General features: G+C 35.7%; 1 protein-coding gene and 1 non-coding gene across 2 annotated transcripts; one reads left to right on the top strand and one right to left on the bottom strand.

The window, feature by feature from the left end:
• Nucleotides 1-125: 125 nt before the first annotated feature.
• Nucleotides 126-232, top strand: LOC145110317 (small nucleolar RNA R71). The gene has a single exon (XR_013709699.1). It is a non-coding gene; the product is annotated as a small nucleolar RNA R71 (small nucleolar RNA).
• Nucleotides 233-393: 161 nt separating this feature from the next.
• Nucleotides 394-19,303, bottom strand: LOC145104307 (uncharacterized). Its single transcript, XM_079041571.1, has 3 exons — nucleotides 18,134-19,303; nucleotides 3,276-3,978; nucleotides 394-524 (listed from the first exon to the last, which is right to left on the bottom strand). The coding sequence occupies exons 2-3, from the start codon at nucleotides 3,862-3,864 to the stop codon at nucleotides 394-396; spliced, it is 720 nt and encodes a 239-aa protein (XP_078897697.1). The 5' UTR covers nucleotides 3,865-3,978; nucleotides 18,134-19,303.
• Nucleotides 19,304-19,757: the final 454 nt, after the last annotated feature.

Raw genomic sequence — 19,757 nt, 5'->3', positions numbered from 1 at the left:
CCAAGAATCGCCAAGCGTCTTCACTATCTTGCATCATGATAGTGCCGCCAGACGAGGCATTAATCATAGTTTGAATGGCAGTGTCAACTCCATCATAAAAGAAACGTACAAGTTGCCAACGAGGAAATTAATGATGTGGACATGAATGCAACAATTCCTTAAGGCGTTCAAATGCATCATGAAATTCTTTATTGGGTTTTTGTGCAAAATCTTGTATCGCTTTTCTTATTTCCATTGTTTTATATGACATCCCCATTTTCACGGCCAGAAAAGACCGATTTTGTTTATGCTTTATAAAAATCAGAGTACCTCTTTTAATAAAAATGTTGCGGAATTTGTTCCCAGTAAAACATGATAAATATGTTATCAAGGCATTTCCAAAGAAAAGTATTTTTATTCATTGTAAAACATTTGGGATGTCATCGTTAATACAGAAACATAAGCATAAACAGAACTTACATTCATTATCACTAGTGATTTATATCTCCTTAATCTCTCAGTGTAATGTGACTTCATATCAACACCTGTGATATAAATAAACTGAGTGGGTCAGGTTGGGAAACCTGGTGAGTACATAGGGTTTTCAACCCACAATAAAATAATTATTATGTTTAATCATCAAACAATTAACCCATCCCCATTATCTTCTTTACTCTTAAGGATTTACCCTAAGAATTAGCTATTCCTCGTTCATTCTTTCCTAAGGATTATCCTAAGGAATAGGCACGAAATCCATCGTTGCCAGGGTTTACGCAACAGACACTAAATCCATAGTTGTCAGGGTTTGCTCAACAGGCACTAAATCCATAGCAGCCAGGGTTTGCTCATCAGGCACTAAATCCATAGCTGCCATGGTTATCTCGTTTATCGACAGTATCATTTCCGAGAATCCACTCGCAATACATGTCAATGAGTTTTTATTTCGTTTATCGACAATATCGTTTCCGAGAATCCACTCGTAATACATGTCAATGGGTTTTTAGAGTACAGCTGGTGAATACACAGTTCAAATAACACCTACAGGTTGCGAGCCTGCTAGTGTTCCACTGGACTGTCTAGAATAGTCCGTGGTTGTCATCCATACTCTGCTAGATGACGGGGCCAACACTTGGGTAAAAGGCTTCTCTCATGGTTCACCTCTCACCCTTATCTCATGGTCTATATCACCTCTCATCATTTTATTTTATTTTCGCACAACAACTATTTCATCTACCCATGTTTTACCCAACACATTTGTAGATATAAAATACATATACAGTTAAAATCATTTAAAAAATGTATAAAAATCTTTCACCCAGCATAGACGGCAAGTATATAGACAATATGCACACATAACATGTAATTTATATTAAATATTTCATATCTATGTGTAAGATGAAAGTAACTATGCACTCACTTGTTAAAGTGATGATTCCAAACTCGGACATCATTTCGCTTCTTAACAATATAATTTCCTTCGACGAAACCTAGTATTATTACCACTAGATTTTAGTCTAATATTCACCGTGACTAATTATTAGTCTTATTATTATTATTATTATTATTATTATTATTATTATTATTATTATTATTATTAGTATTATTATTATATAAGCGTTTAATCAATATTTTCCAACCACTATATACAGATAGGGCCAGAAATAAAACACCGGAGGGCAGGACCATTTTGGCATATAGCACTTCTGAAATCCAACAACCCTATGCGGCCCTTTAAACCAAACTCCCCGTACCGCGAGTGGTTAAAAAGATATTATAATGATACTTATATAACCCATAATAATAGCCCAAATATTTATTATAAGGTCCTAATAACATTACTATATTGAAACATAAGCTATACTAAAGTTAGGTTAGGCGTAGCTCACTTACAGCGGGTTTTTCTCAAAACCGGGCTTCGCTGGAGCAGCATTTCCGAGTCGAAAGGCTCTTCTTCTTGGAGGCGTCGGGTACTCCGGGGCTTCCACCTCGTGCTAGGGAGGTTCCATAGGCTTTTCGGGGGGTTTCGGGGCTAGAGAGAGGTTCTAGAGAGAGGGGGGAGTGATGGGAGGTGTGAGGAACGAAGAGGGCTTCACCTCTTATTTATAGGGGGCTGGAGGAAGCTTCACGTCATGAATTTCTTGATGTTCACTTCGTGAGTGAGCTTGGGCTCCAAGTCTGAGCCAGGTGCTGACATGTGGCATCGCACACAGGGTGGAAATCAGCCGATTTTCAAAAATTCATAACTTTCGCATACGAGCTCCATTTTCGACGTTCTTTATATCCACACGTAGGTAAAAATAAGATCTACAACTTTCATTTTGACTCCGTCGGCTAATTCTCGACCGATCTTAAATTTAACAGTACGAGGAGATTATATTGTTAAATGTCCGCGTAAAATTCATAACTTCTACATACAGACTCCGTTTCCGTCTGTCTTTTTACCGTTGAGTTCCTATTAATGAGATATTCAACTCTCATTTAGGTCGCGTAGGCCAAAAACCACTCGATCTAAAATTCGAGTTTCAGGTCGTGCACTACTATGTCAAATCTTAGAAAATTCATAACTTCCTCATACGAAGTCAGATTTGGGCGTTCTTTTTTTTTTGTACGTTCTTGGTTTAATGTATACTACAAATTTTGTTTAGTTTTCTAAGGCTAAAAAGTCATCTATCGTAAATTCACTATTTACGTCTCCCGGTGCCGTGCCGGTTTTGCCGTAAAACTTCGACGGGTCATAACTTCTTCGTTATAACTCGGATTTCGGAGTTCTTTATATGTACGGAACTCTTGAGACATATTCTACAACTTGGTTAATATTATTTATTCTAAATAATCTTTTGTCGAAAAGTCGTTTTCGACACTTATTGCCTCTAAATTGACTAGCCCGGATCTGCGGGCGTTACATTTTACTAGCAGGGTAAAACTCTTGCAAAAATTTAGTTTTTAATTGCTCCCAAGTAGTAATACTGTGGGGGCAAGAGAAGTGAACCAATACTTAGCTTTTTCTTTTAAAGTGAACGGAAATCAGTGAAGTCTAAAGGAATCTCTATTAGTTCCTCGCGGACTGTTCGCGTTAGCAATTGCAAAGAACTCATAGAGGTGATTGTATGGATCATCAGTTTTATGGCCTCTAAATACGCGTAAGAAACTAATTAGTTGTGGCCTTACTTCCACATGGTGCTCGTTTCCTTCCGCAAAGAGTATAGGTGAAGCATCATCATACTCTCCCGGCTGAAAATGAGACGCCACAGATTGTCTATTAGGTTGTGGAAAGTAAAGATCAGGGAATTGGTTACCTTCGTTATAGTGTCCTCCATTTGCATTGTTGAATCCACCATTTGGATTCCTTCGATATTGATTCCCAAAGCCTTGATTTTCGAACCCATCATCGTAGTCATTATTGCCACCATTGTGGAAATTTTGGTTGTTCCAGTTATTGTTGTAGTTCCCGTTTCCACCCCGATTGCCTTGATTCCGCCTATTACCACCGTTGTGGTTCTGATTCCAACCAATTCGATTGTCACTTCCATCATCAAAATCCCAGTCATCCTCGTTACCACCATTACCACCATTACCGAATTGAGGACCAACATTTCTAGGATTTTGGTTCTGGTTTCTAATATTACCACCGTTGTGGTTTCCTACATTACCTCCCATATTTTGTGCCCAATTTCCTCTATTTCCACCGTTTTGACCACGGTTGTTACTGTTCGGTTGCGGTTGTACTAGTTTGATGATTGGTGCACCGGTATTGTTGTTCCCATTGTTCTCATTGTTGTTGTTTGGGAATTGAGGAGCTGGTGGTGGAACTAGTGGTGGAGGATTGTTGACTGCATCCGCATGCCCCTCGACCACATCTTCCACGACAACATTATCTACACTCATAGTGTTGATGTTCCTTCTGGCAACCCGATTTCAGCGAGCTTTCCGTTCGATTTCCGGATCAAATGCAAGTGGTGAAGAGCGTCCGTTATGTCTTGTATACATGCACTGGTGTGCCTGCACAACACAAATAAAAAAAAACTTGAACTGCAAACGAGAATTGAAAATGAAAGTAAAAGACTATAACTACTTAAACATAATAGTTCAAGCGCATAATCTCCCCGGCAACGGCGCCAAATTTTGATCGAGGTCGTTGTCTCGGTCAAAAATAAACCAACTAACCTACATAGATAGGGTAAGTCGGGTCGAATCCACAAGGAGTTTGTGGTCAAACTATGTGTCAAAATAGTCAATGGAAAATAGATTACTTGTAATCGTGACAAAAAGCTTTAAACAAAGATTAACAAAAAAAATACTTTAAACTTTATTAGTTAAAACAAAACTTTAAATGAGAAAAGTAAGGTACTCCCGGTTCAATTGTCGGACAATTCAGATTCACACACTTTCTTCCCTAAAATCCTAGTTCAATTACTTAGATGTAATTGGGGTTTATGATCTTGCAACACGTAATTTTGGGTGCACAATATGTTCATTCAACTAGTTGTCTTACTCCATATGTCTATTTGGATTAAGAACAATGAGTGAATTGATGATAAAGTGTCTTGTAACTACCTATTACAATATTAAGATTTAATATCACAAGTTGGAATAACACATGTGGATTCAACAAATTGTCTTTGTTCCTAAACTACTTGAACTTAGAACAATCAGTGAATTCACATTGCACTATTTTAGTTATGAAATCAAACAAATTCATACAACCCAATTTCAATCATTATTACCAAAAGATTATCATATGAAACATAAAACAACAATTGAAATTAACTAAAATCAAGTAATAATCAAGTGTGTTCATCCAAAAGTCCTAAACATCCCCGGAAGTAACCCTAATGATTTAGCCTTCCATTGAGTTCATAAAAACACTAACTTGAATGAAATAAATGAAAAGCATAATAGAATTCATAATCAAACCTAGAATCATCAAACAAATGTAGTCTAATGATTATCAAAGTACGAAACAAATAAACCTTGGGAGGAAGTAATCGTTTCTAAAAATTACTAGAATTGATGAGAATCACCGGTTGAATGATCTTCAAATGTTGCTTGATGATAAACTGAATCGAATGTTGCCTTGAATCCGGATTGAAATGGAATGGATTTGTGTTTCCAAATGTTTCCAAGGGTTTAAGAAGCCTCAAAAACACAGGAAAAACTCTGAAAATCGCAGGTGGTAACCCTAAAAACGAATCCATAAGTCCCTATTTATATTATTTGGCAGAAAATAGTTAAACCGGGCGATGTGGGACGTTGGACGTCCTAGGAAACGTCTTACACGTCATGTATAACGCCCAAGCGTTCTTTGTACGTCTTTGCATGCCTTTTGTCGTCCTTGAAATACACTAAAAATCGGCCAAAAATGCTTGACGTCTTAGAGGATGTCTTAGACACGTTCTAGGACGTCCTTCCTTCTTTCCTATGCTTTCCGAAACACACCGCCCCAACACGGGACACCCCTAATACGCCTGGACATCCTAGGGGACGTCTTAGACGCTGTGTAAGACGCCTACAGGGGTCCTTCCTTCCTTTTCTGCTCCGAAATTTGCCCAGACGTTGAATATTTGACTTGGACGTCCTAGGGGACGTCTTAGACGCCTAGAGGCGTCCTTCATCTTCCGTGCAAGTTTTGGTGGTCAAAACACCATAACTAGCAGAAACACAAAACACGAAAGTTGTAGCAAATCTTTACTCATGTCAATCGGAGCTCCAGAACTTGAGATATGACCAAAACATTGAAGCGTGGTCAATTTTCCCAGCAACGTTTCTTCATTCCTTTAGCAATCCGTTTTACTTGTAGGTTCTGCCCACTTTTAGTATGATATATTGACCTGCATATGAAGTTCAACAACTCATCAAAGTAGTGTCATTCTTGGACAATTATACATCAAATCAAAAAATTTAGTACAATTTATTATGCTATAAATATAGACCGATCAATCGAACAAGTCGTCAGTTCGAGGAAGAGGATATCGATTCTTGATGGTTAACTTGTCCAGTTCTCTGTAGTTGATACATATTCCGAATGACCCATCTTTCTTTTTGACGAATAACACCGGGGCTCCCCAAGGTGAAGAACTTGTTCGTATAAACCCCTTATCTAGAAGTTCTTGAAGCTGTCCGGACAATTCTTGAATCTTGGATGGCGCGAGGCGATATGGTACTTTTGCTACAGGTGTCGCGTCGGGAATTAGGTCAATCAGCAACTCGACTTGTCGGTGTGGGGTTAGACCGGGCAATTCCTCCGGAAACACTTCCGGATAGTCCTGCACCATCGGGATATCTTTGATTTGCTTTGCTGTGGGTTCTCTATGTACCACATGGGCCATGAATGCAACGCAATCCTTCTTGACAACACAATGTTCAAACTTCTCCCAGCTTCTCACCATAGATGATAAGATTTTTGTCGTGGGGGAGAGATATTCTAATGACTTTCTCATAATAACCAATGTCCGCCCTATTCTTGGATAAACAGTCCATTCCTATTATTACATCAAAGCTACCAAGCTCTATGGGAATTAGGTCAATGTTAAAAAGTTTATCAGTTAAGTTCAAAGTACACCCCTGAATTATGTCATTTGCCCTAATTTCATACCAATCAGCAAGTTTAATAGCATAATCATTCTTCATCTTTTTCGATTGCTAGTCTATTAATGGTCGAAATTCTAAGGAAACAAAACTCCTATCCGCTCCCGCAACGAATATTACCGATGCAAAATGATTGTACAAAAGGAACGTACTTGTTATCACTTCAGGGTTTTGACAAGCTCCTTCTGCACCAATCACAAAGGCTACACCCCTAGTCTGCCCACCTTGATTTCTCCGGCTGACTTGTTTTCTCGGGTTCTGACCATTGTTATTGGGCCTCCTGTTCAATTTAGGACAAACATTTTTGAGGTGGTCTATACTCCTGCATTCACAGCGCGCCTTTTTCTCATCCTTATTCAACCTTCAATACTTGGTGAAATGGCCCATCCGATTATACTTCTGGCACACTGGATAGGCTCCTTCATGATGGAACCTACACTTGTTACACTTTGGATACAAGACGTGTCCTTCAAGATTGATGCAGGCATGGACACATCATGGTGAAGCATCAGAGTGCACTTCACTTTTTTGTCTTTTGGCTTCGGGCTTTTCTTGTTCCAAGCACGACTTAGGCTGTACTATAGCTGCTTCATGGGTCATGATTGGCTCAGAACGAACCTCTTATTTGGTGTAGATCGCCATGAAATAAGGACAAGACCAGCACGCACACCGCAAATCAAGGTAAATGAACAAAATTAAATTTCCAACATCGTTACGACTGTTAGTTTAGTGTTATTCCTATCCAATACCCCAAGTTATGGATTATTGATATGTCACAGGCATAAGCCATGAAATGGGCATACACATGGGCATAGGCATACACCTCTTAATGCATGTCTTCTGATCCTAATACGATCAACACTAGTTGGGCATGGCCACCAATCGTACACATTAGATCTGGTAGCGATAATTGAAGATATTATATTCTTCTATACATAGTGCCTAGTAGGGCCTATTTGGGATGTGCTTATTTGGACACATTCATATGCGTTAAATTGCTTTGTGGTTATTATGTATACAAGAATATAATATCTTTGACTAGTAGCAAGTTATAACCTTTATGCCCATGCCTATACCCCATTGTATCGTCTTCGGATAATGCTTCGTCCAACTGCACATTAGTAGAATCCTTCACCAGGGGTGGTGTTTGGTTTGAAACGGGTGGTTGGATGTCTACTTGCGCAACAACTTCCATGCGTTCATGGGTCTTAATCGTTCCTGAGTCTACACTGACTTTTTTCTTGTTTTTTCACCATGAAATTCCTTGTGGTTTTCCGCTTCCTCCCCGAACCATCATTTTTCCTTTCTCCTTGATCTTTTGACTTTCTCTTTCCACCAGAGCTTCCCTTTATCAAATTCCCAGTTTGAATCATTTCATTGGTCAATCGATTTGCCAAAGTCACTGCACTCTGGATGGTAGTTGGGTTTGCTGAAGTAACCATTCCCCAAATCTCTGGCGCCAAACCCCAGATGTAGCGATCAATCCGCTTCTCCTCAGGAGTGACCATCTAAGGCACCAACTTTGCAAGTTCATGGAATTAGACTGTGTACTTCTCTATCTGCGTTCTAAACATGGAATGATTCTATCATTCAGACTTAAGCTTCTAAATTTCATCTTTGGGACAATACTCCTCTATCAGCAGCTTCTTCAGGTCCTCCCAAGTTAGTTGATATGTTGTTGTACGACCTTGGGTTTGCACTTGGGTATTCCACCATGTCAATGCCCTATCCTGGAGTAGACAAGTTGCATACCCCACTTGACCGGGTTCATGGCTTTTACTAATGTGAAGGACCGACTCGATATTGTCGTTCCATTTCAGCAATCTAACTGCGCCTTCTTTCATATGGAACTCCTTAGGTTTACATGACATAAAGGACTTGTAGTTGCACACCCTTTCATTGTTACCCTGATTTCCTTTCATATTTCCTTAAGTAGCGTTTAGGCCTGCAGTCACTTATGTGACAATGTTTGGTATTGCTTCCTTAAGTTGTTGTGCTACCAACTGAATAACGTCGGGTGTTACGTCCCGAGGGTTTTCGCGAGTAGACCTTATTGGAGGCATGGTTCATAAACACAATAATAAAATACATATAATTAATTGTCTTGAAATAGTGTAAGGTTTTTGATACATCATCATTTTTCAAACATTGTATGTTGTCAAAATCATACTTTGCATTACTATTATGCATATAGTTTTTATAATCTATAAAAAATCATTTATCTGATAATAAAAGTTTATTATAAATTCTATGATTAAACTTCACATTTGAAACTTTTTGCAAACATAACATAAAATTTTCTGCATAATATTTAAAATAGTTCAAAACATCCCAAAATATTACATCGCCACCAAAACAAGGTTTTTAATTTTCTTCCAAAAGACTTCCCACATGGGTATTCAAAACATAACAAAGTAATATACAGACATCAGAAAATGAGCAGACTTTGTCAGCCGATCCACTATGACCCAAATCGAATCATGACCTTTAGAAGTTCTAGGGAGTTTGGTGAAGAAATCCATGGATATTTGCTCCCATTTCCATTGTGGAATTTCAGGCTGTTGCAGTAAGTCAGATGGTTTATGATGTTCAGCTTTGATTATTGAACATGTCAAACACTTCCCAACATACAAAGCAATATCCTTTTTAATTCTAGGCCACCAGTAGTACTCTTTAAGATCTTTGTACATCTTATCCACTCCAGGGTAAATTGAGTATTTAGATCGATGAGATTCATCTAATACTATGTCTCTCGGATTGTTAACTCTTGTAATCCAAACTTTGTTCTTAAAATAACGTACTCTTTCAGGTTTGATTTCAAAATACACTATGAAATTCTCTGATGAGACACATCATAATACACTACAAAATTCTCTAATCCCTCTGGTAAGGCCAAAATTGGTGCATTGCACATTTTGTTTTTCAGGATTTGGAAAGCTTCTTCGTGTTTCTCTTCCCAGAGAAATTTTCTATTCTTTTGGTTCAAAGATGTTTATGGTTGAGAAATCACACTTTTTTGGTATTGCTTCTATAAGTTGTTGTTGTCAAAATCACACTTCGCATTACTATTATGCATATAGTTTTTATAATCAATAAAAAAATCCTTTATGTGATAATAAAAGTTTATTATAAATTCCATGATTAAACTCCATGTTTGAAAGTTTGGCAAACATAACATAATTTTTTTTGCATAATATTTAAAATAGTTTAAACATCCCAAAATATTACATCGTCATCAAAACAAGGTTTTTAGTTTTCTTTCAAAAGACTTCCCACATGGGTATTCAAAAACATAACAAAGTAATATACAAACATCAGACCCAAACACGGATCACCATCCCAACGAAAAAAATCAACACCATGATCTGTAGCAGTCCTCCAAACATATAGCATGCGGTCACCAAGCGACCTGCAGCTCTCTCTACAGTCCTGGCAGTCAGGACAGCCTCTACCGTATACTGATGCACGGTATCCATTCCTGCCTTCAGCTCATCCAATATCTCCTGTTTTCCTACAATCGTCGTCTAACTTTCACAAAGGCATGTTGCCAACCACTGAATCCTCCTCGGATCCTTCCCTATATGCCGAATAGGTATCCTGATGACTCGCTGCGATAGGGTATTCTCGATCTTGCTATGTCGGGTCCTGCCATGCTAGGTCCAACCCTATTAGATCCTGCTCCCTCAGATGTCATCCCTACAGGCCAGGAGACGTTCTTCCTCGTGGTGTGTCGGATGCGAGGCCTGAAAAGTGGCGGCTGTGGTATCATCGATGTAGGCGAAACTCCACGTTGCTGACTCGAGGCATTGTCGCTACTAGTATCCTGTGAGTCTCGCGTTTCTCTCGTGTCTTCGGATGGATCTTCCTCTACAAAGGCGGGTGGGTCACGTCTCAGAATTTTCATAACGTAGTCGGACTCGTTGGCCGAAAAGGTAGTGCAGGATGACGACGATTTCGACATAGTGGACTGAGACATAAGTATAATGAGTTATGGAATGCATAATAATGAATTCCTATAATATGCAATGCTTACACACAAACACACCAAAATTTACCTTTTTTGATTTGAAATAAAATATATTTTTTTTAAAAAATTAAGTTCGAACATAATCCTATTATAATTAGTTCAAGTCTTACATAAAACCTTTCCTTAGTTAAACATAATTATCAGACTATGTTTAATTTAGGTCCAATAATACAATTCCCAACCTAATTATATTAAAATTAATATGTTCGATGTTTCAAAATTTATGTGTTTCGGTTATAGTTTTGGTCTTCTAAAAGACGATTGATGTTCTCTATAACCATTGGCTCTGATACCATTTATGTTGCACCTCGCTAAAGCGGAAACACAAGGCAGGACAACGAAAACGGTTTCATATCAAAAGTTAAAGATACATCACCATAATAAAAACATTTATAGTTTACAATACATGTTTAAAACACATCAAAGACAAGTCTCAAAATAAACATCATTGTTCAAAAGCAAAAAACACAATAACATTTTTCCACTTGATGCAACATACTTATGATGATGAATCTTTCGACCACTTACTAATTATTCACTGAAAAAGTATGTAACACGAGCGTCAACTATAGAAATAGTTGGTGCGTTCACAGGTTTACAAAAAAATGTGGTTTCATGTATCATAATCAAAGTTTTGATAAAAACATCGATAGCTGAAAGTGCTTTGCTAACATGAGAAATAACGTTTGTTGCTAAAAAGAGATACAAAGTTTGTATGTGTATAATGATCAAACCATGAGTAATAAAGTTTATTGTTGTAACGAATAATAGTGTTTTCTCGTATATGTAAAGATGTTCAAGCATGAGTCCACAACCAAACCTAACGACCACGGGGTGCCCTATCAAGATCTACGTACATCGCTCACATAGAAATGGTAAAATGCACTCCGCGAACCGTGCGAGTAAGGAGTTGTCTACCTCATAATAGCATTATCCATAATGATCATCGACTCAAAAGAGTTAATTAGTTGTGAGTAAACTAATCCAGCGACTTAACATGATAAGGCCTCATGAATCAACATTAGCATATACATATAGCAAATCATATTTGATACAATTTGAAATAAGTACAATGAACATAATTGAATAACTGACATGCTTTTCCACCCTAAAATAATTAAAAACTGAAAATAGGGGTTGTAATACTCACAATGCTTCAAAAGTTACAAGTGATGCCTCGAGATACACCAACTCGTCTTACGATCGGGATCCTATGATAACAACACAGTCCAGTGAGTCAATGTCAAAAATCTAACACTAATATACTAAATTCTACATATAGAGAAATGTCAAATTTTATTCTAAGAATTGAGTTTTAAATACTTGGTAACAAATTTTTAAATTACTTGGTAACAAATTTTTCTGAAATGTTGGAATTTTATAACTCGTGTGGCTTAAAGAAAATTTTAGGTGATATTTTCTACATTTTTGTATTATTAATTGTGGAACATTTTAATTCTTTCAAATGTGTTTTAACTAAGTAAAATCCAAAATATTATCAAACAGTTTCCAAAAGTCTTTAAAATTTATATATTTATTCTAACTACAGTTAAGGTCTTTCAGAAAAAAATTTGTTGAATTTTTTATATGTTTAATTATTTTTCGTTTATTTGATTCTTCAAATCAACACAAATTCATTAAAAATAGTAAATAGTTAAGAAAATTCTCCAAACGTTTCTTATCACTAATGTACAATGTATATAATCTGGGAAAAATATCAAAAATGGTTTTCATACAGTAGAGTCCAGTTTTCATGATTTATGTGTATTGTTGGACTCTATATAATCTGAGATACAAAGTTTGTATGTGTATAATGACCAAACCATGAGTAATAAAGTTTATTGTTGTAACGAGTAATAATGTTGTCCCATATGAAAACTGGACTCTACCATATGAAAACCACTTTTGATATTTTTCCTAAATTATATATACATTGTACATTAGTGATACGAAAAGTTTAGAGAATTTCTTAACTATTTTTACTATTTTTCATTAATTGTGTTGATTTGAGGAATCAAATAAAGGAAAAACAATTAAACATATCAAAAATTCAAGAAATTTTTTTTGGAAGACCTTCACTGTAGTTGGAATGAAGATATAAAGTTTAAAGATTTTTGGAAACTGTTTGATAATATTTTGGATTTTACTTAGTTAAAACACATTTGAAAATATTAAAATGCTCTACAATTAATTATACAAAAATCTAGAAAATACCACCTAAAATTGTCTTTAAACCACATGAGTTATAAAATTCGAAAATTTTAGAAAAATTTGTTACCAAGTAATTTAAAATTTTGTTACCAAGTAATTAAAACTCAATTCTTAGAATTAAATTTGGCATTTTCTCTATATGTAGAACTTAGTATATTAGTGTTAGATTTTTCACAAAGACTCACTAGAGTGTGTTGTTATCATAGGATCCCGGTAGTAAGACGTGTTGGTGTATCCCGAGGCATCACTTGTAACATTTGAAGCATTGTAAGTATTCATAGCCATATTTTCGGTTTATAATTATTTTAGGGTGGAAAAGCATGTCGGTTATTCAATTATGTTTGTTGTACTCATTTCAAATTGAATCAAATATGATTTGAGAAGTTTGTGTATGCTAATGTTGCTTCATGAGGCATTATCGCACTAAGTCCCTGGAATACTCTACTCACAACCAATTAACTTTTTGAGCCGATGATCATTATGGATAACGCTATTACGAGGTAGACAACTCCTCACTTGCACGATTCGCGGAGTGCGTTTTACTATTTCTATCTATGTGAGCGATACACGTAGATCTTAATAGGGCACCCTCGGTCATTAGGCTTGGTTGTGGACTCATGCTTGAACATCTTTACACATACGGGACAACATTATTACTCGTTACAACAATAAACTTTATTACTCATGGTTTGGTCATTATATACATACGAACTTTGTATCTCGTTTTAGCAACGAACTTTATTTCTCATGTTAGCAAATCACTTTCAGCTGTGGAGGATTTTATCAAAACTTTGATTATGATAAATGAAACCACATTTTTTTGTAAACATGTGAACTCACCAACTATTTCCATAGTTGACGCTCGTGTTACATACTTTTTCAGGGAATAATTAGCAAGTGGACAAAAGATTCATCATCATAAGTATGTTGCATCAAGTGGAAAAATGTTATTGTGTTTTAGCTTTTGAACAATGATGTTTATTTTGAGACTTGTCTTTGATGTGTTTTAAACATGTATTTAAACTATAAATGTTTTTATTATGGTGATGTATCTTTAACTTTTGATATGAAACCGTTTTCGTTGTCCTGCCTTGTGTTTCCGCTTTAGCGAGGTGTAACATAAATGGTATCTGAGCCAATGGTTATAGAGAACATCAATTGTCTTTTAGAAGACCAAAACTATAACCAAAACACATAAATTTTAAAACATTGAACATATTAATTTTAATATAATTAGGTCAGGAATTGTATTATTGGACCTAAATTAAACATAGTCTGATCACCTATGTTTAACTAAGGAAAAAGTTTTATGCAAAACTTGAAGTAATTATAATAGGATCATGTTCGAACTTAATTTTTTAAAAAAAATAAATTTTATTTCAAATCGAAAAAGGCAATTTTTGGTGTGTGTGTAAACATTGCATATTATAGGCATTCATTATTATGCATACCATAGCTCGTTATACTTATATATAAGTCCACTATGTCGAAATCATCATCATCCCGCACTAGCTTTTCGGCCAACGATTCCGGCTACGTTACAAAAATCCCGAGACGTGACCCACCCGTTTCTTTGGAGGAAGATCTATCCGAAGACATGAGAGACACACGAGACTCACAGGACAGTAGTAGCGACAACGCCTCGAGTCAGCAACATGGAGCTTTGCCTACATCAGTGTTACCACGGTCACCACTCTCCGGGCCTCACATCCGACACACCGTGAGGAAGAACGTCTCCATGCCTGTGGGGATTACATCCGAGGGAGCAGGAGCTAGTAGGGTAGGACCTAGCATAGCAGGACCCGACATAGCAGGATCGAGAGTACCCCTACCGTAGCAAGTCATCAGGATACCTGTTCGGTATACAGGTCTATCCCCGAAGGAGTCGAGGAGGATTCAGTGGATGGCAATGGGCCTACATGAATGTCAGACGACGATTGCAAGACAGTAGGAAATATTGCATGAGCTGACGGCAAGAATGGATACCCTGCATCAGTATGTGGCAGAGGCTATCCTGACTGCTAGGACTACGGAGAGTGTTGCGGGTTGCTTGGTGACCGCATGTTATATGTTTGGAGGACTGCTACTGATCATGGTGTTGATGTTTTTCATTGGGATGGTGATCCGTGTTTGGTTCTAATGTTTGTATATTACTTTGTTATGTTTTGAATACGCATGTGGGAAGTCTTTTGAAAGATAACTAATAACTTTGTTTTGATGACGATGTAATATTTCGGGATGTTTAAACTATTTTAAATATTATGTAAAAAAATCATGTTATGTTTGCCAAAAGTTTCAAATGTGGAGTTTAATCATGGAATTTATAATAAACTTTTATTATCACGTAAAGGATTTTTTATAGATTATAAAAACTATATGCATAATAGTAATGTAAAATATGATTTTTGACAACAATAACTTATAGAAGCAATACCAAACATTGTCACACAAATTTCTCTGGGAAGAGAAACACGAAGAAGGTTTCCAAATCCTGAAAAACAAACTGAGGATCAGAGATTTTCGTAGTGTATTGTGATGCATCTCATCAGAGAATTTCATAGTGTATTTTGAAATCAAACCTGACGGAGTACGTTATTTTAAGAACAGAGTTTGGATTACAAGGATTAACAATCCGAGAGACATAGTACTAGATGAATCTCATCGATCTAAATACTCAATTCACCCTGGAGTGGATAAGATGTACAAAGATCTTAAAGAGTACTACTGGTGGCCTGGAAATAATAAGGATATTGCCTAGTATGTTGGGAAGTGTTTGGCATGCTCAATAATCAAAGTTGAACATCAGAAACCATCCGACTTACTGCAACAGTCTGAAATTCCACAATGGAAATGGGAGCAAATATACATGGATTTCTTCACCAAACTCCCTAGAACTTCTAAAGGTCATGATTCAATTTGGGTCATAGTGGTTCGATTGACGAAGTCTGCTCACTTTCTCCCTATTCGGGAAGACTTCAAGATGGAAAAACTAGCCCAAATCTACATCGGCAAAATTTTGGCTCTGCATGGTGTACCTATATCTATCATTTCTAATTGAGATAGTCGTTTCACATCGCGGTTTTGGAGGATGTTACAGATGGCTCTAGGAACCCAGATAAATTTGAGCACAGCTTACCATCCTCAGACAGACGGAGAGAACGATACAAACCTTGGAAGACATGTTGTGGGCATGTTCCAGAATTCAGAGGAAATTGGGATACTCATTTACCTTTAATCGAGTTCTCCTACGATGACAGTTACCATACAAGTATCATATGCGCTCCGTACGAAGCATTATATGGATGTAAGTGTCGTTCTCCATTGTGTTGGACAGAAATCGGAGACAGACAGTTGACTAGACTCGAACTTATCCAGGAAACAACTCACAGGATTGCTATCATCAGGGATAGGCTTAAAATTCTTAGAATTTCATTTGAGACCATGCTAATTTTGTGAGACATTGGGACACGATCCTAGACACTCATCTTGGAGATCAAAAAAATAAAAAAAAAATTATAAAATGCAAAATAATAGGAAAAATCCAAAAAATTCTTTTTTAAATATTACTTTCATTATTTAATTTATCAAAAAATAAATAAATAAAATCACCGTTTTTTTCGAAATATAAGTGAAATATTCTAATATAATATTATACTGTAAATAATCAAATCGAAATTTTAGAAAGTTAGAATATTCTAATATTCTAGTAAATTGGTAGGTATGTTAAAATATTCTAATATTCTACTTGAATTTTTAGATTTGTTAGAATATTATAATATTCTATTATAATTTATTGAATATTTATAGTTTAATATACTAATAGAATATTCTAACATTCTAAAAATTCGATTTGAATATTTACAGTATAATATTTTATTATAATATTTCACGTATATTTTGAAAAAAAACGATAATTTTTTATATTTTATTTATTTATTTTGGATAAAAAATGATGAAAATAAAATATTTTTTTTTAAATTTGGAAAATTTTCATTTATTTTGCGTTTTAAAAATATATATTTTTTTATCTCCAAAATAAATGGCTAGGATCGCATCTCCATGTCTTACAAAATATAATAGTCTCACATTAACCTAACCATATATATATATATATATATATATATATATATATATATATATATATATATTAATGATCTTAAACGTCTAAAATTCAACAAAAAAATCATGTTTTAAGTAGTTACTATAACGTTTTTTAGAGTTATGTTATAAATAATTATTTTTTACCCAAAAAATAGTTTAGTTAAGCCAAAAAAAACAACTTTCTTTAGCCCAAAATCAATTGGGGACATGGAAATGGGAGCGGGGGTAATCCAGGAATTCGGGACGGTGGCGGGTGATACAACCTCGTCCCATTTCCCGTTAGCATTCTTACTTAAGTAGTATTTTATACAACATATTAAAGGAAAAGAATAGAACGGTGGAATATTTGTTTTGTTTTGCCTAATAGAATGGATAGGACCATGATTCCTTAAATTTTGTTAACCTATCTTTCTTAATCAATGATTTTTTCATTCTATCATGGAATGGGATTACAACTAACAATTAATATAATTAGTTTTTATTTATGTGAGGAATGAAATGAAAGATTATTCTCATGAGCATAACATCATAACATACGATTATAGTTTCTTACACATATACAAAATTATATTATTTTCGTGAGCATAACATTATACCATCGACTAATTATTATCTAAATATTTATAATTGCATATAGAGGAAATTGAGTTGGGGCAAAATACTAGACGAATATATATAAAAGGCTTTACAAAAATTAATGTTTTATGTAAAATACCTATTATGGTGAAAAAATGAATATAACTTAAACATGACTTATAATCTTAAAGAGATTAATTAAAGAAAAAAATAGATGGCCAGCCGTCTAATATATATATATATTAAATATTAATATCAATTTAATATACTGACGAATTTTTTGTAATATTAATTTGCTAGATATAATACATAAATAATTTATGTATATATTTAGATATAAATTAAAATTTTAAAGTAAAAGATACAAGAAAAATATCATAGAAATTATTAAATGGTTAAATATATAAATTTTAGGAGCTAAAAATGGAATTTCTTTAAGAAAAAGTTGATTTTTATTTTTATATGGGACCAATTTAATTTACCTTATTTTTGAAAAAAAGATTTAGAAACACCCTATTTCTACAAAGGGTTTTCAAATTTACCCAAGTTTTGCAAAAATAAATAAATAAAAGTCAGATGTAATTTTTTTTTTTAATGTTGTACAGTATATTGTAACAACCCGAGTTCTGACTAGATGGCATGAAATGTGGTTACCTTCAGTACTTCTGAATATCTCCAGATGCATATTAAGCTCCAGCACCAAGTTGGTCTGTATGGACATACACATGTTTTATTACGAAGCAAAATCATAAATAGAGTTTAATTTCTGCAATCCACTCCCATGACAAAAATACCACCACCTCTCCACACACAAGAATGTATCATATTGCATGAATGTCTTCCAAAGAAAATATGAACATTACTATACCTGACATCAGCAAATGCGACCACCCAACAACGATCAAGCAAATTGAGTTGTTGATTTGTCCAAAACTTCCCCATATACCCATTTATAATTAACGCCATTAATCAATTCCATTTGTGATATGTATTAAAAGAATACTACCTCATATAATTTTTTTACTCCATGAAAATTGATGCTTTCTTCTCAGCGGTGTTCGCTAGTCTAACATCGGGTTCTCTTATTGTCGTGAACGACACCGAAAGCCACCCACGTCAACCGGGTTTGAGCATCTGTGTTTATCTCACCTTTTCTCGTCGTTTTAACCCATCAACGACCCTCTTCATATCTCTTGTTTCCTTGGGTGACACCACAACCCTTTGACATTGGAATTTGTGTGAAGAGTTACAACCGGAAACACCACCTTCAGCTTCTACTTCTTTCTCTCTACCTTCTACCTGTGCTCTCTCTCGTGATCTCTTCCCCTACACTTGTTTTCTGTCAACCGGAGAAGACAACCTCTCTCCCTTGCCGGCTTCCGCCATCAGTCACAAGCACCACCGCCGGGAATCCTCACCGGGAAAAGTACATCACAGCCACTGCTTCACTCATCAGAACTCTAATGTCTCCGGAAACACCACAAACACCACCTCCATGCACACACACACACACACACACACACATCACAACCCTTTCGCTGCCTATGCTGGAACACAGGGGGAACCTTATCCCCATTTCGTCGGGATTCTTTGCATAGCTTCACCGTTGGCAACCCAAGTAGCTAGAGCATCGAGTTTTCTTACTCCTTTAATTAATTGCTTATCTTTTTTTTGCCGGTTGCCAAGCAGGGGAGCACAGGAGAAGATGCAACATAGAGAAACACCTACAATTCCATCTCATGCTCACCGGTGACGAGGACGTCCACTGGTCTCTTGTTTCCGGGCCTTCTTACTACAGCTTCTCACACCTCCACTGTTACCCCATCTTGCGGCGCAAACATCGAAAGATGCTCCAACCCTAATGTATATAACAGTAACATTTTTGAATATAAAGTTGCAACTTTAGTCCCTTGAGATTCCTTTCTTGTACATAACCTACCTCCCACTTGCATTTAAATTTATTTATACCCTAAAATTTATATGTAATATTTAGTAATTATTCAAAACGTTCATGTGGTTTAGTTAGAATTACATATTTAGTCCGTAACTTTTTTTTTGTACTCTCACCATCCTTGTGGTATATGTTTGTTGCATTTTCGGTCCCTCGCAGGCTTAAAAAGATTGTATTGCCCTTTATACTTATTTTTTAGTTTTTTTTTTAATTTGTTTGTTATTTATTAATTATAAAAAATATATGAAATAAATTATAGATAAGTGGGACCCACTAGGCCACTACTTTTACTACCATCACTACCACTTTGCAAAGGAATCGACAACC

Source organism: Lactuca virosa, chromosome 4, assembly GCF_052849685.1.
Source record: "Lactuca virosa cultivar CGN04683 chromosome 4, Lactuca_virosa_CGN04683_v6, whole genome shotgun sequence".
NCBI lineage: Eukaryota > Viridiplantae > Streptophyta > Magnoliopsida > Asterales > Asteraceae > Lactuca > Lactuca virosa.
Note: the sequence above shows the minus strand (reverse complement) of the source record. Positions and strands in the feature narration are given on the sequence as shown.

Excerpts from the sequence above, each read along its gene's own strand:
- LOC145104307 (XM_079041571.1), bottom strand. The coding sequence starts at position 3,864 with ATGAGTGTAGATAATGTTGTCGTGGAAGATGTGGTCGAGGGGCATGCG. Across the intron at positions 525-3,275 it reads TGGAGGACACTATAACGAAG|GTGTTGATATGAAGTCACAT; the intron begins GTAACCAATTCC and ends TTTATATCACAG.